Source organism: Ranitomeya imitator, chromosome 4, assembly GCF_032444005.1.
Source record: "Ranitomeya imitator isolate aRanImi1 chromosome 4, aRanImi1.pri, whole genome shotgun sequence".
NCBI lineage: Eukaryota > Metazoa > Chordata > Amphibia > Anura > Dendrobatidae > Ranitomeya > Ranitomeya imitator.
The window spans coordinates 295,801,699-295,827,508 of NC_091285.1; the positions used below are offsets into that span (position 1 = coordinate 295,801,699).

The following is a 25,810-nucleotide window of genomic DNA, read 5'->3' on the forward strand; positions in this document are numbered from 1 at the left end:
GTATTTATACACAAACTCATTTGTTCAGACTGGCCTACCGCCTCAATGCATTAACCTAACGATCCCTGTGTGGCCTATTTAAAAAAAAAAAAATCAGGTTCCTCGCATCATGTTCTCATTCACTTTATGCAGTTAATAGTCCTCTGTGTCTGTACTGATACATACTTAGGCAGTTAACTGGTTCATGCAGCTTTATATGAACACCCGAGCCTTACACCATGGCCGGTCCGAATAACTAAAGCAATTGTTACCATCCACCTCTCGTGTCTCCCCTTTTCCTCATAGTTTGTAAGCTTGCGAGCAGGGCCCTCATTCCTCCTGGTATCTGTTTTGAACTGTATTTCTGTTATGCAGTAATGTCTATTGCCTTTACAAGTTCCCTCTATAATTTGTAAAGCGCTGCGGAATATGTTGGCGCTATATAAATAAAAAATATTATTATTATTATTTATAGGCATTAATATTGTAGAAGACTTTCTGCTGATGAAATTGCTATTTGTTATCATAAAAGAGTCTTCATAGGTGAGCGTAATAGGGTTGTCTGATACTTTCTTGGGCCTACCAGTTAGTCCTATTAAGTTTATCCAGGTAATTACCGTATTTTTCGCTTTATAAGACTCATCTGATTATAAGACGCACCCCCAAATTTAGAAAAAGAACAAAATAATAATTTTTTTATGTTAAATGGGGGTCTGTCTTATAATGCCAGTGCCCGTCTTACAAATCATATGTCCCTCATCCTGGTATCTATATAACCCCCATCCTTGTGCTGGCACATGCCCCCCCTGTGCTGCTGTCAGGCACATGCCCCCCTGGTCACTGTATGCCCCCCTGTGCTGCTGGCAGACACATGCCCCCCGGTCACTATATGCCCCCCTGTGCTGCTGGCAGGCACATGCCGCCCCTGGGTCACTATATGCTCCCCTATGCTGGCAGGCACATGCCCCACCTGGGTCACTATATGCCCTCCTGTGCTGGCAGGCACATGCCCCCTTGGTCACAATATGTCCCTTTGTGCTGCTGGCAGGGACATGCCCCCCTGTGCTGCTGGCAGGCACATGCCCCCCTGGGTCACTATATGCCCCCCTGTGCTGCTGGCAGACACATGCCCCCCGGGTCACTATATGCCCCCCTGTGCTGCTGGCAGGCACATGCCCCCGCTGGGTCACTATATGCCCCCCTGTGCTGGCAGGCACATGCCCCCCATGTCACAATATGTCCCCTTGTGCTGCTGGCAGGGACATGCCCCCCTGTGCTGCTGGCAGGCAAATGCCCCCCTGTGCTGCTGGCAGGCACATCCCCCCTGGGTCACTATATGCCCCCCCTGTGCTGGCAGGCACATGCCCCCCTGTGCTGCTGGCAGGCACATGCCTCCTGCGTCACTATATGCCCCCCTGTGCTGCTGGCAGACACATGCCCCCTGGGTCACTATATGCCCCCCTGTGCTGGCAGGCACATGCCCCCCTGTGTTTGCAGGCACATGCCCCCCGGTCACAATATGCCCCCCTGTTCTGCTGACAGGTACAACCCCCCAGTCACTATATGACCCCTGTGCTGCTGACAGATACAGCCCCCCCTGGTCACTATATTCCCCCTGTGCTACTGTCAGACACATGCCCCCCCTGTGCTGCTGGCAGACACATGCCCCCCTGTGCTGCTGGCAGACACATGCCCCCCCCCTGTGCTGCTGGCAGACACATGCCCCCCTGTGCTACTGGCAGACACATGCCCCCCCGTGCTGCTGGCAGACACATGCCCCCCCTGTGCTGCTGGCAGACACATGCCCCCCCTGTGCTGCTGGCAGACACATGCCCCCCCTTGCTGGCAGACACATGATAAAATAACAAACACTTAAGGCAACTTTCACACTTGCGTCGGTACGGGTACCGAAACACGTTGTGAAATTTGTGCACGACGTGGCCAGCAGATGCAGTTTTTCAATGCATCCGCTGCCCATTCTGAAGTCCGGGGAGGAGGGGGCGGAGTTCCGGCCGCGCATGCGCGGTAGGAAATGGCAGACGCGATGTACGAAAAAACGTTCCCTTGAACATTTTTTCGTGACGATGGTCCGCCAAAACACAGTCTATCCTTTGCACGACTGACGCAACGTGTGGCCATCCGTCGCTAATACAAGTCTATGGGCAAAAAATACATCCTGCGGGCACATTTGCAGGATCCGTTTTTTGCCCAAAACGACAGATTGCGACGGATTACAAAAAATGCTAGTGTGAAAGTAGCCTAACTCACCTTCAGATGATGGCTCCGTGCTCACAGCTCCTCGGTTGTGCTTCCTGTTTCCCAGGCATCGGTTCATGTGACCTGGGCACACAGTGATGATATCACTGTGCTGTGCCGAATCACATGATCGGATGTCAGCACAGACATAGGAAGAGCAACAGAGGAGCTGTGAGCAGGGAGCCATCATTGGAAGGTGAGTTAAGTATTTTTCATTTTATCCTGTGCCTGCCAGCAGCCCGGGGGGGGGGGGCATATAAGAGAGACCGGGGGGCCATATCCATGATGGGGGGGGGGGGGGGGGGGGGCGAGATGCAGGCACATGTAATATTCGCTGCTCCCCTGTGAATCAACTCTGCAGCTTCAGCACTGAGGTGATGGACAGCAGGTGCAGTGAATATTACATGAGGCTAATGAGCGGGAGCATAGACCTCCTGCTGTCTCTGCAGCCCACAGCCAGCCCACTCCAGCCCCCTGACACCACTCCAGAGCCACCCCCCTCCTCTACAGCACAGCACACAGATTCGGATTATAAAACGCACCCCCCACTTTCCCCAAAAATTTGGGGGAACAAAAGTGCGTCTTATAATCCGAAAAATACGGTAGTAATGTGACTGACTGTGCCTGCCGCTGAACCTCAAATAAATGAGGCTAAGCAGCAGTAAGAGGGAAAGTAGTCCTTACATTATGCTACGTGGGGGACTCAAGTGGTTACAAATCCATACACTCATTCATTGTATTACTCATTCTATTAGGTCAATTCAAAATGCGAAGAAAAAAAAACCACATAACTAACATTTACTGTGATATAGAACAGGGAAAGGAAGACTTCTTAGAGCATTCGTTATTTAGTCAAATGGCCAGTGTGCTAATTTATTAGAAGTCATGCAAGCTGTAAATCAGGAATAAGAAAAAAAAAAACACTGAAAGGCGCTTCTGGCAATTTCTTGTTATAGGAAAATGAGCAATTACCATGTCATAAAATGCTATCTGTGGGTTCTCGCAATACATACAAATGTTGCTTTCCACTAAATGAAATGAGGCAGAAGACACAAAAGGCCACGTAGTGACAGAGCACATAATAGATGTATGTGCAGCCAGATTGTAGGAATACAATAGTTTGATTACTGACTAAACAGAGCTTTCTTTTGTTCCTCGCTCCAATAACATGCCTCATTATACAAAGATGTCTTATGTTTGGTAGTTTTCTGTCATTTTTAAAGGGTCGTTTAGGGACTGCAACAATATGGAGTCAATAAAACAGGTGTAAAAAGGAAGTATGCAGAGCTTAGCATAGTCATGAGTCTGACCTTACAACTTCACACTGGTCCGTTAGGCCATAAGTCATGGCAGGAGAATGTTTTATTATCTCCAGTGAAACAGTTAAACAAAAATAAGAACATTTTTTATTGACCTGGTGACAACAAACCAAGCATCAGGAGACAAATATATCACCAGATGCAGACCAGGTAAGAAATAAACTATAACTTGCAACTTGTATATTCCATCATACTTTTCCTCGGATTGTTCCACTCCTGATTTTGGCTTACGAATACTGATACTGACTAAATACTGAACGTGTGACTGTGGCCTCATACTAACATTTCCCTGGAGTGTGAATACGCTGCTCAGCAGAATCCGCAGTGTAGAAGCGGCTCCGGCAAAGTAGAGTTGAATTTAGGATCAGTTGCCACAGAAGGTTAATGATACTTCTAGATTATGTTTCCAGATAAAACTATATAAGGCTTAATTCACACCATGTTCATAATTCATTCATTTTCTGTGGGTACATGGGAAAAATCTGCCTTATATGGCTAAGGATATATATATAGAGATATAGGATAGGTATACTGAACCTCGCAGACCTAACCCTATTGGAAAGTACTGATTGCACATTTCAATACAATGGCGTTTAAGAATATAAATACACAGAGAAATATATGGCAAGGCTCTATTGTTCCTACATATGTGGCATTAATATATACGTAATATATGTTTCCTAGGAATATTGGTATTATATTAATTTATATAATTATTTGAGGTGCTTCAACAGTCTTTAACCCCTTCATGACCGGGGGATTTTTCGTTTTTCCGTGTTCGTTTTTCGCTCCCCTCCTTCCCAGAGCCATAACTTTTTTATTTTTCCGTCAATTTGGCCATGTGAGGGCTTATTTTTTGCGGGACGAGTTGTACTTTTGAACGACATCATTGGTTTTAGCATGTCGTGTACTAGAAAACGGGAAAAAAATTCCAAGTGCGGTGAAATTGCAAAAAAAAGTGCAATCCCACATTGGTTTTTTGTTTGGCTTTTTTGCTAGGTTCATTAAATGCTAAAAATGACCTGCCATTATGATTCTCCAGGTCATTACGAGTTCATAGACACCAAACATGACTAGGTTATTTTTTATCTAAGTGGTGAAAAAAAATTCCAAACTTTGCTAAAAAAAAAAAAAAAAAAAAAAAAATTGCGCCATTTTCCGATACTCGTAGCATCTCCATTTTTCGTGCTCTGGGGTCGGTTGAGGGCTTATTTTTTGCGTGCCGAGATGACGTTTTTAATGATAGCATTTCGGTGCAGATACGTTCTTTTGATCGCCCGTTATTGCATTTTAATGCAATGTCGCGGCGACCAAAAAAACGTAATTCTGGCGTTTCGAGTTTTTTTCCCGCTACGCTGTTTAGCGATCAGGTTAATACTTTTTTTTATTTGATAGATCGGGCGATTCTGAGCGCGGCGATACCAAATTTGCGTAGATTTGATATTTTTTTTATTGATTTATTTTGATTGGGGCGAAAGGGGGGTGATTTAAACTTTTATGTTTTTTTTTATTTTTTTCACATTTTTTTAAACTTTTTTTTTTAACTTTTGCCATGCTTCAATAGCCTCCATGAGAGGCTAGAAGCAGGCACAACCCGATCGGCTCTGCTACATAGCAGCGATCTGCTGATCGCTGCTATGTAGCAGAATTGCACGTGTGCTGTGAGCGCCGACCACAGGGTGGCGCTCACAGCGACGGGCAATCAGTAACCATAGAGGTCTCAAGGACCTCTATGGTTACCATCCTGACACATCGCTGACCCCCGATCATGTGACGGGGGTCGGCGATGACGTCATTTCCGGCCGCCCGGCCGGAAGCGGTAGTTAAATGCCGCTGTCTGCGTTTGACAGCGGCATTTAACTAGTTAATAGGTGCGGGCAGATCGCGATTCTGCCCACGCCTATTACGGGCACATGTCAGCTGTTCAAAACAGCTGACATGTCCCGGCTTTGGTGCGGGCTCACCGCGGAGCCCTGCATCAAAGCAGGGGAGCCGGCATCGCACGGTATAATACGTCTGATGCCGGTAAGGGGTTAATATCCGTAGTATGGTCTGTTAGAGCATTTTAAGTGCATATTAGGAGGTATACAACGCTTTCTAATGCCAAGACTATCCGATACAGAAAAATACTACACTGCATTAGCTGTATCTAGTCTCAGAACGGACATTTGTGCTGAAAGATTTCCATTATTGTCATCTGTGTTTCACATCTATACATAGTTCACTACAAACATTACATAGGCTACATAGTTTAATTACATTAATTACATTACATGGGTTAATACTTATCAATTTGTAAAAATAAGATCAAATCTGAATGTTAAAAATGTCAAGCTACATGAAAACAATGACTTAGCAGCATTCCCACTGCACGATATGAGGTCGCTGCTCTGTGGGCCTGGGCACATTTACACAATGCCAGCTTTTAGTCCTTTTCATTGTTCTGCTTATAATCCCCATGTTACAGCTGCCCAAATACTGAAAAATAGGCCAGTGGGTCACATTTTTTATGTGTCCACTGAAATAAAAATATTTCATTTAGGGTCCACGCCATGGCCAATAGGTTACACAAGACTGAAAAGTTTGCCTGGCTGATGCCAACAATAGGCTGTGGACTAAGAAGAGAACTGAGATGACCTGCTCTAATGTAGCATCTGGGTGTCTATCTCTACACGGGAACAGACTAATATTTTAAAGCAGGCGCTTGTCAATAGGGCTGTGGTTACCATGACAGTAAAGAAGATCAGAGTATGAGGTTAAGCTGGCCTTCAAGTGACTAATCTTAACGGCGGCTATTGTTTTATATAGCCACACATTTCATATAGAAAAACGTTCCTCTGCTGAAATAGGAGGGTAAGTCGTCACTGTAATAAAGGACGTTCTGATATCACTATAATAGTTCTCATTAGTAAGTTTACATCCTCAGGATCATTTCTGTCCGAATAAGATGTAATATGTAATTTTTATATTTCTAATTATAGCCTAGTTTATGGTTTTGATAACTTTTCAAAAAAATCTGTAAGGCTCCTATAGCAATGTTAATTTCTCATAGAGAGATGCAATGTTGCATTACTTTGCAGATTTATATCAGTTAAGTAACTCCTATATGCTCTGTAGAGCTGGTACTACTTTAACGTTCAACATTTTTTAGACTGAAACAACATAAAAGCAACCAAATATAATATTTAAAGACTTTCTAAAAAGGTAACAATTTAAAAGACAGCCCCTATTGGGATTTCTTCTCCGATAACTAGATGAAAGACCTGGAAAGTAAATGCACCTCCCTCTCCGGAGTGCAGGTGAATTGCGTGACCCGGTAAAACCTCCATGACAATAGCATCTAGGCAGAGGAGCTTCACAGCTATTTTTTCTTTAAAAGAAAATGTGGTCTTCATGAGACAATCCATTTAATGAAAATTTATTTTAAGGTTATTTGCATTATTTAGATGCATTACTTTGCACTGTTTTCCTTTTAGACATGGTAATGCTATGTTCACATCACGTTTTGGTCACACGTCACCAGTTTTGTTGAGGCTTCTATGTGAAGCCATGAAAAGTCGGATTCAGGAGTATCCGCCAACAGGGCCTTTTACTTTAATTTTGATGAAGCTGATGGGGTCACTTTGTGCTATCTCTGACCTCATTTTTTGGCAGTGTCCGCCTTTTTCAAGCCGGTACAAAAAACCCAGTTAGGGTACGTTCACACTAGCGTTGTGCTAGTGTGCGTCGGCGCCGCGTCGGGCGCCGCACGCGTCATGCGCCCCTATGTTTAACATGGGGGACGCATGCGTTTTTGCTTGTTGCGTTTTGCGACAAATGCGTCTTTTTTGCCGCAAGCGTCGGACCAAGAAAACGCAACAAGTTGCATTTTTCTTGCGTCCGATTTTCGGCAAAAAACGACGCACGCGTCGCAAAACGCAGCGTTTTTGCATGCGTTTTGCCGCGTTTTTTGGTGCGTTGTGCCTCGCGTCGCCGACGCAGCGGCGCACGCTAGTCTGAACGTAGCCTTAGCCACAGTTTTGTGCCCTCCTCAAAAAGGAAAAGGAGATTAGACAGAGCACAAAGTGACTCCATCTGCTTCATTAAAGTCAATGCCCCAATGGCAGATACACCTGAATACCATTTTTCTGGGCTTCAGACAGAAACCTCATAGAAGCCACTGACGTGTGGCAAAAAAACATGCTGTGAATCTAGCCTAAGTAGTGTGCATTTTATACACTATTTAAGATTTAGTGCTGTCTATCTCTACGGTTACATGTTAGTATCTGGGTAGCAATGCAACAGTTCTCAGAGCCTTAAAAAGCGAATATGAGTCCCAAATTATTTTTTCATAGATGAAATGAATCAAATTTCCCCATTTCACCATAATAGCCACAAATGGAAGATGTTGCTGATAGATAGTGATGTACAATAAAGCGTTTCAGAGATGGCAGCTGCACCCACATAAGAAGACACCAGTATTATAAATAGTTCGTGGTAGGAGGGGACCTTATGATAGATTTTGGATTGGGGACCAGAAGCTTCAAATAACACCTCTATAGAAATCTATGAGACAATGGCCTGCAACAATGGAGCTTGCACAGGTAACATTAAGTCAGATGAACGACCACAACCCCAGCAAAGTAGGACATTCAGGCAACAACTTACAGTCCTTCAGCGATGCATTCCAGCAAGAGCACATCATCCTTTAGTACGGTTTTATTAGTTGTCTGGCCACTGGGGGATAAAAATATTGGAGGTCTGTTATCCACCGGGCTATCTAGATGGTAAAAAGAAAAAAATAAGATAAAAGGCAATATTCGATGGTTATAACACATAGGATCAAAATGAGACAGATACAAAATGAATTCTAGCAGGGAATACACTAATGTTATTACAGAAAGCATGCAAATTTGGTCTTTGAATGTGTTTTTCTAATTTTAGTAATGCAAATTTCACTAGTGGGATAGAAAGAGACAGTTACAGAAAAGAGGATTATGTTTACTTCACCCTTCTAAGTTTTATTTCCTAACAGATTTGTATCAATGCCTAATTTTGAAAATGATTAAGTAAATGAAGAAATTCTAGTGACGGACCAGAAGTAGCTTTACTGTAATGAAAAATCACAATAATTAACATAACCACCCCATGGAGCTTCATGTCTTATTTATGTTGGATTCCATGCAATTGCTTGACGAGGGAATATAGCATACAGTTTTGCTTGATTATGCAAACCTTGGGACATTTTTTGCGTAAGTTAGAAAGCTGAAATATGACCCTGGTGGAATTCAAGTTTGTAGCCCTGAAACTTGAAAGTTTAGATTCAGCTCCTGCCCCCAATATTTCCAGCTGAGATCAAAATAAAATATTAATCTGTTAATGAAGTGATACCAATTAGCCATGTGCCAAAGCTGCATGTAGATGTAGAATGTGAAGTAGTACAGTATGCATACCTATGAAATGTAATGTATGCTATCCTTACAGTTTAATGTATTTGTATCCAACTTGCAGTGTTTTCTTGTTAATTGTAAAAATTCGTCCAACGAAAACTTACAGAGCTAAGTAATTTAGTCTAATAGCACAATAGCTACTGGTCTAAATGGATTTCTAACTAAAGGCCAGAAATAATGAAGAAGTGTCCTAATGTGCACTCTTTGGAGCTATGGTCTCATGCAGCTTCTGTTACTTAGCACTTTTATTTTCTTTGCTTCTATTCTAAAGTTGAAGAAAAGATTTACAATTAGCCAGGCTAACTGGTGTAGCAAAATTCAGATCATACTACAGTGTTTGGAAAATGACAGCACTACTTTGGCATGTGGCTCATTAGTGAACTTCTACCTTTTTAGCAATAATAATATAAATGGAAAAAAGCAAGGGCTTATGCACCATATATACTGCTTTTGCTGCAATGGACTTTATGTAGGGCTCCAATTCATGTCGGTCCGTCCACCCACCCTGTAATTGAACTTACATGGTTTCTTTGCCATAGGCACTAACAATGGATGACTAAAAAGGGCAAACAAGCACTAGGCTCCTTGATCCATAGATTTTTTTCTTTCTCTGGGAAAATTCTCTATTCTATGTGCAGTATGGCCAATGTTTTGAGACTGACACAAAATTTTGTTTTTCACAAACTTTGCCCCTCCGTTGTTTCTACATCTTTTAGTTAGATGTTTCTATGGTTCCTGAAGTACAATTAGAAGCATTTCAGAAATGTTTACACTTTTATTGACAAATATATCAAATTTATGCAAAGACTCAACATTTAGTGTTGACCCTTACTTTTCAAGACGTCTGTAATATGCTGGATATTAGCTTATGGGTTTATGGGTTTAACTGATAGTGAACCAATCTGTTATGATGCGGTGGTCTAGGGAACATGGAACGAGCTCTGAAGGAAGTGGTAACTGTACTGACCGCAGTCCCTAAGCTCAACACAACACTAGAAGCAGCCGTGGAATGCTCCTAACTCTCCCTATGCATCTCGTCACAGCCTAAGAGCTAACTACCCCTAAAGACAGAAGCAGGAAAACTATCTTGCCTCAGAGAAAATCCCCAAAGGATAGATTAGCCCCCCACAAATAATGACTGTGAGTGGAGAGGGAAAAGACATACACAGAATGAAACCAGGATGAGCACAGGAGGCCAGTCTAGCTTGATAGATAGGACAGGATGGAATACTGTGCGGTCAGTATAAAACACTACAAAAATCCACGCAGAGTTTACTAAAAATCTCCACACCTGACTAAAGGTGTGGAGGGTAAATCTGCTTCCCAGAGCTTCCAGCAAGACAGAATTAATTCATACTGATAAGCTGGACAAACATAGAAAGCACTGAACGGATAAAGGCCCCTTCACACTAAGCGACGCTGCAGCGATACCGACAACGATTCGGATCGCTGCAGCGTCGCTGTTTGGTCGCTGGAGAGCTGTCACACAGACCGCTCTCCAGCGACCAACGATGCCGGTAACCAGGGTAAACATCAGGTAACTAAGCGCAGGGCCGCGCTTAGTAACCCGATGTTTACCCTGGTTACCATGCTAAAAGTAAAAAAAAACAAACACTAGATACTTACCTACCGCTGTCTGTCCTCCAGCGCTGCGCTCTGCTTCTCTGCTCTCCTCCTGTACTGTCTGTGAGCCGGAAAGCAGAGCGGTGACGTCACCGCTCTGCTTTCCGGCTCACAGACAGTGCAGGAGGAGAGCAGAGCACAGCGCTGGAGGACAGACAGCGGTAGGTAAGTATCTAGTGTTTGTTTTTTTTTACTTTTAGCATGGTAACCAGGGTAAACATCGGGTTACTAAGCGCGGCCCTGCGCTTAGTTACCCGATGTTTACCCTGGTTACCAGTGAAGACATCGCTGGATCGGTGTCACACACGCCGATCCAGCGATGTCTCCAGGGAGTCCAGCGACGAAATAAAGTTCTGGACTTTGTTCAGCGACCAACGATCTCCCAGCAGGGGCCTGATCGTTGGTCGCTGTCACACAGAACGATTTCATTAACGATATCGTTGCTACGTCACAAATAGCAACGATATCGTTAACAATATCGTTATGTGTGAAGGTACCTTAAGTCCACAATCTGTGAACAGAACAGAGCAAGTAAGAACTTAGCTTTGCTGAACTGGTCAGGAAAACAGGGAAATCCAAAGAGATGTGAATCCAACCAGAAACCATTTACAAGTGGCACTAGCTGAAGGAACAGCCAGACCTAAATAGCCAAGCAGAAGAGAAGATAAGTGGAGGCAGCTGATGACAGCTAACTCCAAGGAGCAGCCATACCACTTGAAACCACAAGAGGGAGCCCAAGAGCAGAACTCACAAAAGTGCCACTTACAACCACCGGAGGGAGTCCAAGAGCGGAATTCACAACACCAATCTATCCTAATCATTGCTTGGGGTTTATCACAATTTCTGTGTTTTTGTTTGTCCACCATCTTTTTGTGGACTGACCACAGGTTCTTAATAGGATTCAGATCTACAGTGGGTACGGAAAGTATTCAGACCCCTTTAAATTTTTCATTCTTTGTTTCATTGCAGCCATTTAGTAAATTCAAAAAAGTTATTTTTTTCTCATTAATGTACACTCTGCACCCCCATCTTGACTGAAAAAAAAGAAACGTAGTAGTTTTTGCAAATTTATTAAAAAAGAAAAACTGACATATCACATGGTCATAAGTATTCAGATATCACATGGTCATAAGTATTCAGACCTTTGCTCAGTATTGAGTAGACGCACCCTTATGAGCTAGTACAGCCATGAGTCTTCTTGGGAAAGATACAAGTTTTTCACATCTGGATTTGGGGATCCTCTGCCATTCTTCCTTGCAGATCCTCTCCAGTTCCGTCAGGTTGGATGGTAAACGTTGGTGGACAGCCATTTTGAAGTCTCTCCAGAGATGCTCAATTGGGTTTAGGTAAGGGCTCTGGCTGGGCCAGTTGAGAATCGTCACAGAGTTGTTCTGAAGCCACTCCTTTGTTATTTTAGCTGTGTGCTTAGGGTCATTGTCTTGTTGGAAGGTGAACATTCGGCCAAGACAGAGGTCCAGAGCACTCTTGAAGAGGTTTTCATTCAGGATTTCTCTGTACTTGGCTGCATTCATGTTTCCTTCAACGACAACCAGTCGTCCTGTCCCTGCAGCTGAAAAACACCCCCATAGCATGATGCTGCCACCACGTTTCACTGTTGGGATTGTATTTTCAGGAGAAGAGCAGTGCCTGGTTTTCTCCACACATAAAGCTTAGAATTATCACCAAAAACATCTATCTTCATCTCATCAGACCAGAGAATCTTATTTCTCAAAGTCTGGGAGTCCTTCATGTGTTTTTTAGCAAACTCTATGCGGGCTTTCGCATGTCTTGCACTGAAGAGAGGCTTCCGTCGAGCCAATCTGCCATAACTGGTGGAGAGCTTCAGTGATAGTTGACTTTGTGGAACTTTCTCCCATCTCCCTACTGCATCTCTGGAGCTCAGCCACAGTGAAATTGGGGTTCTTCTTTACCTCTCTCACCAAGGCTCTTCTCCCACGTTTGCTCAGTTTGGCTGGACGGACAGGTCTAGGAAGAATTCTGGTGGTCCCAAACTTCTTCCATTTAAGGATTATGGAGGCCACTGTGCTCTTAGGAACCTTGTGTACTGCAGAAATTTTGTTGTAACCTTGGCCAAAATTGTGCCTTGCCACAATTTTGCCTCTGAGCTCCTTGGTCAGTTCCTTTGACCACATGATTCCCATTTGGTCTGACATGCACTGTGAGCTGTGAGGTCTTATATAGACAGGTGTGTGCCTTTCCAAATCAAGTCCTATCAGTTTAATTAAACACAGCTGGACTCCAATGAAGAAGTAGAACCATCTCAAGGAGGATCACAAGGAAATGGACAGCATGTGACTTAAATATGACTGTCTGAGCAAAGGGTCTGAATACTTATGACCATGTGATATTTTAGTTTTTCTTTTTTATTAAATTAGCAAAAACTTCTACATTTCTGTTTTTTTGGGGGTGCAGAGTGTTAGGGTTGGCGGAACGCACCGAATATATATATATATATATATATATATATATATATATATGAAACAGTGGGTGCGTTCGCAACCCGGGGTCCACCGTGCATGAGAGAAACCTGCTGCTAGTAACAGGCGGTACTATATGGCGGCATAAGCGAACTCTGTTACTTCACAGACTCACTACGAAAAGAGAACGCCGTGCCCTGTTAACCTCACAGGAGATCACAGCTACCTAATAGAGCCAACAGTGGTCATGCAGTCAGAATAGCACACAAGCAACTCCTCTCCAGTGGAGCCGGAATTCTAATGGCTATACGCCAGCCCTGGATCCACATACATAAAAACTCCTCAACGGACGTGCTGCTATTCTTGGGGCTTATTTCAGCCAAACTCTGACACATACAACCATGACCACACTGGCGCTGAGCCCATAACAAAGGTTTGATACTAGCGCCTGGCAGTGCGGCCATGCAAACATTTTATAGTTTTAACACTCAAGGACCTTCCTAGTGGTCCAACAGGAACAGCTTCAGGACATGCGCATGTGACCCCTGACCTCCAATGGGAGGTCGTCCCGTGGGCATGCCCAGTATGGGAAAAGCAGGACTTAGTCCCAGAAAGATCTGCTCGCTGCTGATCAGCGCTGGCTACAAAGGCAGAGCCTGGAAGAACAGTAGTAACCAGTCGCCCAGTATCAGCCTGAGTCAGGCGCTGGGACCGACGTCTCCGCTGAGCAGGCTCCACTGTGGCTGGAGAGGAATGGGAGACAGCAGCGGAGATGGTCCGAGATTCCCCCTGTGCAGAGGCGGGAACTCGACACCTAACACAGAGTGTACATCAATTAATATTATTTATTTATATAGCACCATTAATTCCATGGTGCTGTACATGAGAAGGGGTTACATCAAAATACAAATATCACTTACAGTAAACAAAACTAACAATGACAGACTGGTACTGAGGGAAGAGGACCCTGCCCTTGCGGGCTTACTTTCTACAGGTGTGTGAACAAAATTAACTTTTTTGAATTTACCAAAAGGCTGCAATGAAACAAAGAGTGAAAAAATTAAAGGGGTCTGAATACTTTCCGTACCCACTGTATGAAGTTTCTTGCCAATGAACCCGAAATTTCAATGTTATCTTCACTGAGTCAGTTATCACTTTTGCCTTGTGATATCGTAATCCATCATGCTCGATAAAGCATTGTTCTTCACCAAATTGTTTCTGGATCATTGGGAGTCTTTGCTCTTGAATGATGTTTAGACACAATCCTATATTTTGTTCTCAGGCAATATTGTGAGTGAGTGCACTTCTTTGGTGGAATAGCAACCCCAAATATGAATGATCTCAGGATTCTTTCTTTTGGCATTGCACAGGACTCATGGTAGTTCTCACATTTTCTTCTCCAGATAATCATTCTTCCAGATGTCCCTAACAGGATTCATCAGAGAAAGTAACTTTACCCCAGACCTCTGCAATCCAATCCTTGCTCCTTCTGCAGAATGTTAGTCTGTGTTGATGCTTTTTCTTCAAGCGAAGTAATTCCTTTGCTGCTCTTCTTGACACCAGACCATCCCCCATTGTGAGCGCACCAAGGGATTGGGCTCACTCATAATTTTGCCTAAATACACCGTCATGAATAAAGAATGGTATCTAAATATCCTCCAAGTACTACTTCTTCCAATTATCCAGTAGCAATTTGAAGATAAACAATGCTGTTTCCTGCATGATGGAGCATCATGTCACAAGGCAAAATGTGATAACTAAACTAAATGAGCAAAACATTTAAATTATGGGTCTGTGACCAGGAGCTCCACAGATCTCAATCCCATTAAGAACCTGTGGCCAATCCTCAAATGCTGGTGGACAAACAAAACCATAGAAATTGTGATAAACTTCAAGCACTGATTAGAATGAGTTATCATCAGTCGAGATTGGCCCTGAAGCTGATTTCCAGCATGCCAAGGGAAATTGAAGAATTCTTGAAATAAGGGTCAACATTAGAAATATAGCCTTTGCATAAACTTCTTGGTGTATTTGTCAACAAAAGTATAAAAAAATCTTCTGAGTAAAAGATCTAAAAACACTAAAGAAAACCAAAACCCAAGTCAATCTCAAACCTTTTTGGCCACGATTGTAGATTGCTATTAAGTCTGTTAAATAGTGTGTGTCATATTCAATGAACTGTGACACGCCTTATTTTTAGCAAGAAATACAATATAATAACTGGAATCGTAATCCCTAACAGCTACTTATACAACATGTTGTACCTTATGTAAGGGGAGTAATCTTCTTGGGAAATTTGCTATATTTAAAACCAATTCAAAAGTCATGAAAAGATTGCCGTTTTATTTATAAATGTGTATTCTTCGCTCCATTATGCTGATTACAGCCTCAGGAGTTCAGCTATAGAAGCATTTAGAAATACAACTATATGAATTGCAGAATCATCTACTACTTTCCAGAAGCACAAAATGCGTGCACTGTATCCTCTTTCATCACTGGTATTACTCTAAAGAATTATAGATGATAGAAATACAAAGTAATATAGTAAAAAGGGGAAGAGTGACATGGACAACGCAGACAGAAGAATTTTATAGATGGTTAAGGTCGGGGTTCATTATAATATTAAAGGAGATACGAAATAAGGTCTTTTCTTTTTTACCAAAACTCACCACCATAAAAATCAGTTTCAGTTAAATTAGCAGCTAAACTCTCATTCATAGCATCCACTAAAAAATAAAACAGCACAAATGTTTCTCAGCAACACAGTGTATGAAAAAGTAGAAATACTTTGAAGGAATCAGAAACTTCTTTAAAGGGAACCTGTCACCCCGTTTTTTGAGATTGAAATATAAATACTGTTAAATAGGGCCTGCGCTGTGCGTTACTATAGTGTATGTAGTGTACCCTGATTCCCCATGTATGCTGAGAAATACATTACCAAAGTCGCCGTTTTCGCCTGTCAATCAGGCTGGTCTGGTCAGGTGGGCGTGTTCACAGCGCTCTTTTCTTCTTCAGCTTTCCGTTGGTGGCGTAGTGGTGTGCGCATGTCCAAGGTCCGAATTCCCTGCGCCCACGTGAAGACACAGCGCGCGATCTGCGCTGTAATCCCTTGCATCGGTGGGGGCGGCCATCTTCCTGGGGCCGCGCGTGCGCAGATGGAGTGCTCTGCTGCACGGGGCTTCAGGAAAATGGCCGCGGGATGCCGCGCGTGCGCATTAGAGATCGCGGCGGCCATTTTTCCAAAGCCAACCAAGATGCAAACTCGGCTTTGGGAAAATGGCCGCCGCGATCTCTAATGCGCACGCGCGGCATCCCGCGGCCATTTTCCTGAAGCCCCGTGCAGCAGAGCACTCCATCTGCGCACGCGCGGCCCCAGGAAGATGGCCGCCCCCACCGATGCAAGGGATTACAGCGCAGATCGCGCGCTGTGTCTTCACGTGGGCGCAGGGAATTCGGACCTTGGACATGCGCACACCACTACGCCACCAACGGAAAGCTGGAGAAGAAAAGAGCGCTGTGAACACGCCCACCTGACCAGACCAGCCTGATTGACAGGCGAAAACGGCGACTTTGGTAATGTATTTCTCAGCATACATGGGGAATCAGGGTACACTACATACACTATAGTAACGCACAGCGCAGGCCCTATTTAACAGTACTTATAGCTCAATCTGAAAAAACGGGGTGACAGGTTCCCTTTAAATATATAAGCATGACATAAATATTATTTTAGCTTTAAAAGAATTATTTTCAATTAATTTCAGGAAAAAAAAAGATAAATAAAACGGACTTCATTGATACTTAATGTCCCTTACTAGTTTCTTTTGCATTTGTTTTATTTATAAAAAATGTCTTATCTTAAAGATGCTAAAGAAATATCATGACTTAAATAGAACCTTTCACTGGGTGCTGGGCCACATGGCAGGATGGTGTATCAAAACTGGGGGTTTCTACAGAGTGAAGAAAGGGTAATGTCCTTGGCTTCATCGGCAAAAAAATGCATGTGATTAATGCTAGTGGAGGAAAGTCCAAGAATCATCTTTCGTAACTCAGAAACTCTTTTAATCCTTAAAGTCAAAATGGCTGTTCTTGACCTGGGCATGACTATAATATGCAACCCTCACTGCACATCTATATGCTGCTGCTTAGTGGCCCAAAACAATGACAGGTTCTCTCTAACCCCTTCATGACAGAGCCCTGTTTTGTTTTTGCTTTTCTGTTTTTCGCTCCCCTTCTTCCCACAGCCATAACTTTTTTATTTTTACATCAATGTGGCCATCCGAGGGCTTGTTTTTTGCGGGACGAGTTGTACTTTTGAATGACACCATTGGTTTTAACATATCGCGTACTCAAAAACAGGAACAAAATTCCAAGTGTGGTGAAATTACAAAAAAGTGCAATTCCACAACTGTTTTTTGGATTTTTTTTTAACATGTTCAACAAATTCTAAAACTGACCTGCTGTTATGATTCTCCAGGTCATTGCAAGTTCATAGACACCAAACATGTCTAGTTTCTTTTTTATTTAAGTGGTGAAAAAAAAATTCCAAATTTTGTTAAAAAAAAATTGCTTCATTTTTCAAGACCCATAGCGTCTCCGTTTTTCAGGATCGGGGTCCCGTTGAGGGCTTATTTTTTGTGTGCCAAGCAGCCGTTTTTAATGATACCATTTTAGTATGTATGCGATCTTTTGATCGCCCTTTATTGCATTTTAATGCAATGTTGCGGTGACAATAAAGTAATTCTGGAATTTTTACTTTTTTTCCTTAGGCCGTTTAGCGATCTGGTCAATTCTCTTTTTTTGTATTGATAGATTGGGCAATTCTGAACACAGCAATACCAAATATGTGTATGTTTTCTTTCTTTCTATTGTTTTATTTTGAATGAGGCAAAAGAGGGGTGAGTTGAACTTTTGTTTTTTTCCTTATTATTTTACATTTTTTTCTAACATTTTTTTTAGCTTTTGGCTCGCTTCAATAATCTCCATGGGAGACTAGAAGCTGACATAATCTGATCGTCTCTGCTACATACAGGCGGTGATCAGATCGCCTCTATGTAGCAGAATTGCTCATTTGTTATGAGTGCCAACCACGGGGCAGCGCTCATAGCAATCCGGCAGTGACAACCATAGAGGTCTGCTGGAGACCTCTGTTTGTCATGCCAACCCATTGGTGACTCACAATCACGTGACGGGGTCACCAATGTTTCCGATGTGAGATTGACAGCGGCATTTAACTAGATGACAGACGCAGGTGGATCACGATTCCACCTGCGGCTGTTAGAGGCACACGCCAGCTGTTCAAAACAGCTGACAGGTGCCGGGAAAGATGTGGGCTTAGGGACGGAGCCCACATCAAAGGGTGAGACACGACATGTGCAGTACATGTACGGCGCATGTCGTGAAGGGTTTAACATACTATTGTCTTTGGAAACTTAGGGGTACTAGGGTAAGTGCTCTCAGTAATCTAAGTACAGCTTTAGAATGTACTGAAATCCCAAAAAGTAGATTTTGGGACTACTAAATCTGAAGTATGTTTACTTGCCTGTGCAGTGTCAAAAGGAACCCTTCACAGCCTGCCCGTGTATGGCAGATCTGTGATAATGAAATGAATATTGCAGAAAGAAATGAGAAAAGCAAAATCATATGCTGGCTGAATATTACAAGTCACCAGAAGAGGGTAATGGGCATCCTGTGAGAAATACAGAGAACGACAGATCCTTGCGACTATTCTTAATAAATTATTTAAATAAAATGTATCACACCACTTTTTACACCTGAAATTGAAAATCCTAGCCCTGGACATACCTTAAAAGTGAATGAAAATACAATATAGAGAATATTCTTACTTGTTAGAACTTTCAAAGAAATGGGCTGCTTCTGATGGATAGTCTGAGTAAGGTTAAACCTGGCATAACAGATGTAAAAATCTCGTGTGTCCTCTGGCTGAACATTGGAGAAGTAGAGGTCACCATTGAGACCTTGGGAAACTCTACCGTTTTGAGGTAACCGCTGGAAAACTGAGAAAAAGAATATTGTGAATTACTGAGATATGCCCACGTTCACTTGTACGCTAATATTCTTAATGTTACATTTGATAACATAAAAAAAACAGTAAAAAACAAAAAATACAACAAGAACTTATGACAATAAAAGAAAACCAATCAAGTCTTCCCGTTTAGTTTCGCCTTTCGATACACAGTATGAGTTTTAAAAATGCAGTAAAATTGTGTATTATGTTGACCATGTGCAGATTTTTGAAGAAAAATGCAATTTCTTGAGAGTGCTTTTTGTATTCCCCCAAACCAGTGGAGAACACCGAAAGAGTAGTAATAAAGAGAGGCATTTAATGATATACCAAAGTGAGATATTTTGACCCTAAGCAATCACTATTTGAGATGCCTACTGCCTAGGGAGAATACTTCTTTTAAAATTCTACATTTATCCATTTCTATCTCACTGGTCTATGAACCGATAAGTGCAATAGAAAGTCGTGCTTATTGCTTGCACAACTCTCCCAGGTGACAGAATTGCTCTTGACTATTTCTAACTCGGCACCCCTCTATTTTTTCCCCTTTTTTCTCAAGAGCTATTGGTCCAGACTTCTCAACATTATAGATCATGCTGACCCAACCGAATAAGTTGCTTGAAACCAAGTAGTACCTGGTACTTATACAAGGAACATATATATATATATATATATATATATATATATATTAAGATTTACAGTAGTAGATTACAGACACCAACACTTTTACTACGGTAGTATGGATATTTCGATACACAGTTAATACATTTAAATCTATAAGCAACAAGATTACTTACAGTTATCCATCCAAAAAATGATAGGTGGAGGTAGCCCCCTTGGAGGTTTGCATGGCAAAACCAAAGGCATACCCTGTTGTATAACAATAGGTTCTATTTTCTCCTTAGTCCACAGTGGTGACCCTGTGAAAAAGAAACTTAGTGAATTGTTTTGTAATATTCCATTACATCTCAATGTGGTTGGTGCAAAGCATAGTTAGATGCCATTTTCTGTGGTGTAGACATACAAATACTAAAGAAACCTAGAGACCTTTATTGTTCAAGTTACCCAAAATAACAATTGTACCATATCTATATATATAATTGTCTAAGGGTCACTTCCGTCTGTCTGTCTGTCACGGATATTCATTGGTCGTGGCCTCTGTCAGTCATGGAAATCCAAGTCGCTGATTGGTCGTGGCAAAACAGCCACAACCAATCAGCGACGGACACAGTCTGGAAGAAAATGGCCGCTCCTTCCTCCCCGCAGTCAGTGCCCGGCGTCTGCATACTCCCCTCCGGTCACCGCTCACAGAGGGTTAATGCCGGCGGTAACGGACCGCGTTATGCCGCGGGTAACTCACTCCGTTACCGCCGCTATTAACCCTGTGTGACCAAGTTTTTACTATTGATGCTGCCTATGCAGCGTCAATAATAAAAAGATCTAATGCTAAAAATAATTTTAAAAAAATAAAAAATCATCATATACTCACCCTCCGGCGCCTTTCCCGCTCTTCTCGACGTTCCGGTGCTAAGGATGGTATGCGCAAAGGACCTTCCATGACGTCACGGTCATGTGACCGCGACGTCATCACAGGCCCTGCGCGCCAAGGATCTGCCATGACGTCACGGTCATGTGACCGTTACATCATGGCAGGTCCTTCTCGCGCAGGCGTGAAGAAGCTGCGGTACCATGGAACAGGCAGGGACAGCGTCAGGAGCAGGTGAGTATTTCATATTCACCTGTCCGCGTTCCACCCGCCGGGCGCCGCTCCATCTTCCCGTCCTCTTGCAGTGACTGTTCAGGTCAGAGGGCGTGATGACGTATTAGTGTGCGCGCCGCCCTCTGCCTGAACAGTCAGTGCGGAGAGACGGGACGCTGAGGAGCAGCGACGAGAGGTGAGTATGTGATTTTTTTTTTATTGCAGCAGCAGCAACATTACATGTGGCACAATGCTGTATGGAGCGTCTATGGGGCCATAAAAAACTGCATGGAGCATTATATGGGGCATCTATGGGGCCATAAAGAACTGCATGGAGCATTATATGGGGCATCTATGGGGCCATAACTGCATGGAGCATTATATGGAGCATCTATGGGGCCATAACTGCATGGAGCATTATATGGAGCATCTATGGGGCCATAACTGCATGGAGCATTATATGGAGCATCTATGGGGCCATAACTGCATGGAGCATTATATGGAGCATCTATGGGGCCATAACTGCATGGAGCATTATATGGGGCATCTATGGGGCCATAACTGCATGGAGCATTATACTACGTGACTGGACAAAATACTACGTGACTGGGCAATATACTATGTGACTGGGCAATATACTACGTGGACATGCATATTCTAGAATACCCGATGCGTTAGAATCGGGCCACCATCTAGTTCTGTATATTTATCTATCCCCAAAGTTGTCATTTTTGCAAGATCATTTCACTCTCAAATGAAAAATCTGAAAATAAAGTGACTGCACACACATACCTACATCAGGTGGTTCAGCTTTGAGAAATGGTGGTATACATTATCTTCCTGTAGTATACTTTATGTATGAGTCTACTATATTGACTGTAATGTAAATGTAAAGTCATGAATAAAGCTGTGGCGTTAATATCAATATATACCTAATGAAGACAAACTAAGTACACCTTCTTTCAATTTTATGGATTTAGATATCAGGACATAAAAATCATCTGGTCCTTACAAGGTCTTAAAATTACCTAATAAAATCTCAGATGAAAAACAACAACACAACACAAATTACACCGTGTCATTATCTATTTAACCAAAACTCTAATCAGTCTCTCACATCATTCTGGAGGAATTTTGTCTGACTCTTCTTCACAATGTTGGCTAATTTCATTGAGGTTTGTGGGCATAAGTTACTGCACAAGCCTCTTAAGGTCTCGTCACAGCATTTCAATCGGTTTGAGGTGTGTACTTTGGCTGGATCATTGAAACATATTGAGTATTTTCTTTTTCAGCCATTTTGATGTAGATTTCCTGATGTGTTGGATGCCATTATCATATTTTGCCCAAGATTTAGCTTTTGGATAGATGGCCTCACAGTTTACTCTAGAATAATTTGCTATACAAAGAAGTTCATAGTCAGCTCAATGACAACAAGGTGCTTCGGTCTTTAGCTACAACACAACCACAAATCATAACCTCTTCATAATCGCACTTGACAGCTGATATGACAATTCTTGTGCTGATTTGCTGGGTATGGTTTTCGCATTATGGCCAAACATCTCCACTTTAGCATTGTCTATCCAATGGACATTGCTCTATGAGTCTTGCAATTTGTTCAGATGCAGTTTTGAAAACTTATTCATGCAACATTCTTTTTAGAAAGAAGAGGATCCTTCCAAACCTTCCAGTCAAGTTTATTTCTAATTGTACTATCAAGAACTTGGACATTTTGAGCAGAAGCTATTGGGCATTTTTCAATTTCTCTGAGCATTGAATGGCCTGATCTGGGGAAGAATTTGTTGGGATGTCCACTCATAGTAAGATGATTAACTGACTTCAATGTTTTCTACTTGTGAATAATCTTTCTCACTATAGAATGATGTATTCCAAATCGTTTAGAAATGGCCTTATAACTCTTCCCAGACTGATGGGTAGCAATAATTACTTGTCTGAGGACATGGCTGATGTTTTTATTCTACTTGTCTGAGGACATTGCTGATGTTTTTATTCCTTGGCAGTGTGTTAACAAATGCCTGAATGCTCCAGACCAGTAATCTGCAAGAAATTCTGCTTATATAAAATAAAAGTGATCACTAGACATGAGCATACTTATTTGAGTGCAATTGAATTCTACTTGAATTTTACAAACAGTCGTATTCTCCATAATTCTTATTTTTTACAATTTGTTACATGGAAGTTCAGGCTAAATGGTAGACAGCTGTAATAGCTATTTTGATGAGCCATAATGGACCAGGCAAACTGTTAAAAAAAAGCTCTTGTTTACTACTTTGATATTGGCTGCCTGCTTACTACAATGAGCATCACTGTGGAATGGTAGAAGAAGAGGCACCAAATAACTTTGCTGCAAATTGAATTTCCCTGTACAATCTGTGCAATATGGCAAAATTGATTTTTGACAGATCTACTAATCTCTAGTGGTCACACGTGGTGAGTAATTAATCAAGGGCATTTGATTAGTAGTACACGGTTTCTACATACCCCTTTTATATAGATGCAGTAAAGGTGTACTCACACACATTGGTTTGGTATTTTGGCCTAACCTTTTGTTAACTAAGTTATGACATGGTGTAATTAATTATGTGTTGTTAGATTTATTAAATTTTAAGACCTTAGCAAGAATTGGATTTCTTTTTTATGTCCTGATTTGTAAAACCATAGAATTCAAACAGCATGTACTTAGTTTTTCATGACTATAGAACTAGGATAGCTTGTGACATGTCAATATGATCTTTTGTCAAAATGTCCCAGAGTTTCCCCTTGAAGTCTGTCTGGCCGGTGTATGTTACTATGAAAAATGGTAAGGTACAGTCGAAAATACTATTCTTTCTCACAGTATCAAACAAAAGTATGCTTATGCTTACCAGCTGCTATTAGAAAAATGGATGCTTGTAGCATCCTTTACCCATAGACCCATCATATGATGTGACAGATGGTTTAATAATATCCAGATGTGTCAGCCACCAACATAACAACTGTCTTACAGTGTTATTGTACTTGAAGGCTGTACATCTACAGTGGGTGATGGGTTGCTAATGAATACGACTGGAGATGTTTCCAACTTATATGCTGCAGAGTTTTTGAAGCAGAAACTGAACACAACCTACAATTTGTTGGGGAGTTTTAATGAATGACGATTTGAAGAGTGTCTGCTCAGTTTCTGCTCCAAATTTTCTTAGAAAAACTCTGTGGTATGTGCACTTGATGCCTTTAACCCCTTTCCGACATGTGGCGCAATAGTACGCCCATGTCAGACTCACTTTATTTGGGGAGGGCTCCGGCACTAAGCCAGCACCTTTCCAGGCATGCAGCTGACATGTGCTCGCAACAGCGGTGGGTGAAATCATGATCCACCCGTGGCTGTTAACTAGTTAAATGCCGCTGTTAATCTCTTGACAGCGGCATTTAACTTGCGCTTACAAGAAGCGCGTCACTAATCCAGATGATCGCGGGTCACTGATGGGTCAGCATGACAACCTGGGGTCTGCAGCAGACCTCTATTGTTGTCTTTGCCATTACCCCATGGTCAGCAAGTTCAAAACACCCTCCTTTCACCCCATTCAAAATAAAACAATAAAAAAAACAAATATACACATATTTGGTATCGCCGGGTTCAGAATCGGCCAATCTATCAATATTAAAAAAATAATTAACCTGATCACTAAACGGCGTAACGATAAAAAAATTAAAACCGCCAAAATTGACTTTTTTTGGTCGTCGCTACATTGCAATAAAATGCAATAACAGGCAATCAAAAGATCGTATCTATACCAAAATGGTATGAATAAAAATGTAATCTCGGTGGGCAAGAAATAAGCCATCAACCAGCCTTATATCACAAAAAATTTAGATGCTACAGTTGTCAGACAATGGTGCAATTTCTTTTTCTAACAAATGTGGGAATTTTGTTTCACCACTTAAAGGGACTCTGTCACCTGAATTTGGAGGGAACAATCTTCAGCCATAGGGGCGGGGTTTTCGGGTGTTTGATTCACCCTTTCCTTACCCGCTGGCTGCATGCTGGCTGCAATATTGGATTGAAGTTCATTCTCTGTCCTCCGTAGTACATGCCTGCACAAGGCAATCTTACCTCGCGCAGGCGTGTACTATGGAGGACAGAGAATGAATTTCAATCCAATATTGCAGCCAGCATGCAGTCAGCAGGTAAGGAAAGGGTGAATCAAACACCCGAAAACCCCGCCCCTATGGCTGAAGATTGTTCCCTCAAAATTCAGGTGACAGAGTCCCTTTAAATAAAAAAGAACCTAGACATGTTTAGTGTCTGTGAACTTGTAATGACCTGGAGAATCAAAATGGCAGGTCAGTTTTAGCATTTAGTGAACATGGATAAAAAAACTGTGGAATTGCACTTTTGTTTGCAATTTCACCGCACTTGGAATTTCTTTCCTGTTTTCCAGCACACGATATGTTAAAACCAATGGTGATGTTCAAAAATACAACTTGTCCCGCAAAAAAAAGCCATGGTTATTTTGACGTAAAAATAAAAAAGTTATGGCTCTGGGAAGAAGGGGAGCAAAAAATGGAAATTCAAAAACTGAAATACCCCTGGTCGTTAATGGGTTAAAGAGGACCTTTCACCAGTTTTAGCATGTTAAACCAGACATATCATGGGATATCATCTGCAGAGATGAGTTAAACATTAATTTTATTCTTTAATTTCTCCTCTCCATTGTGGAGACACTAGCTTGTAAAGTTTAGGTTATAATTTATGTTACATTCATTTGGGCGTTACCAGTGATTTCTGTCTGGGGACATGTACTTATTCTCCTGCATGAGGATGACCAATCATATGAAGGAGGTGTCGTCATACAGGTGAGAACAGAACACATCCTCCTCTCCACACTGATCTCTTCTGCTACTGTGTAGGGTATTTTGTCAATTCTTTTAACTGCTTCAGGCTTTGAAAGCCAAGATGTGGTTAAAAGAAGTACCATGCTCATTCTTTGGGCGGCATCCACTTAGAAGCCTCTTGTTATTTAAAGTTTAAATGCCAGTGACAGCTG

General features: G+C 42.2%; 1 protein-coding gene across 19 annotated transcripts in view; it reads right to left on the reverse strand.

Moving 5' to 3' along the window:
* NRCAM (neuronal cell adhesion molecule) overlaps positions 1–25,810 on the reverse strand; it is a 377,012-nt gene that overhangs the window by 97,834 nt on the left and 253,368 nt on the right. For 13 of the 19 annotated variants that reach the window (XM_069764776.1, XM_069764771.1, XM_069764766.1 and 10 more), the window contains exons 5-8: positions 19,867–19,989; positions 18,891–19,061; positions 15,714–15,770; positions 8,202–8,313 (exon numbers count right to left, since the gene is read on the reverse strand). In XM_069764776.1, the coding sequence (XP_069620877.1) occupies positions 8,202–8,313; positions 15,714–15,770; positions 18,891–19,061; positions 19,867–19,989 (463 nt within the window). The remainder of the gene's footprint in view (positions 1–8,201; positions 8,314–15,713; positions 15,771–18,890; positions 19,062–19,866; positions 19,990–25,810) is intronic. The other 6 variants (XM_069764779.1, XM_069764769.1, XM_069764778.1 and 3 more) reach the window with 1 other exon arrangement.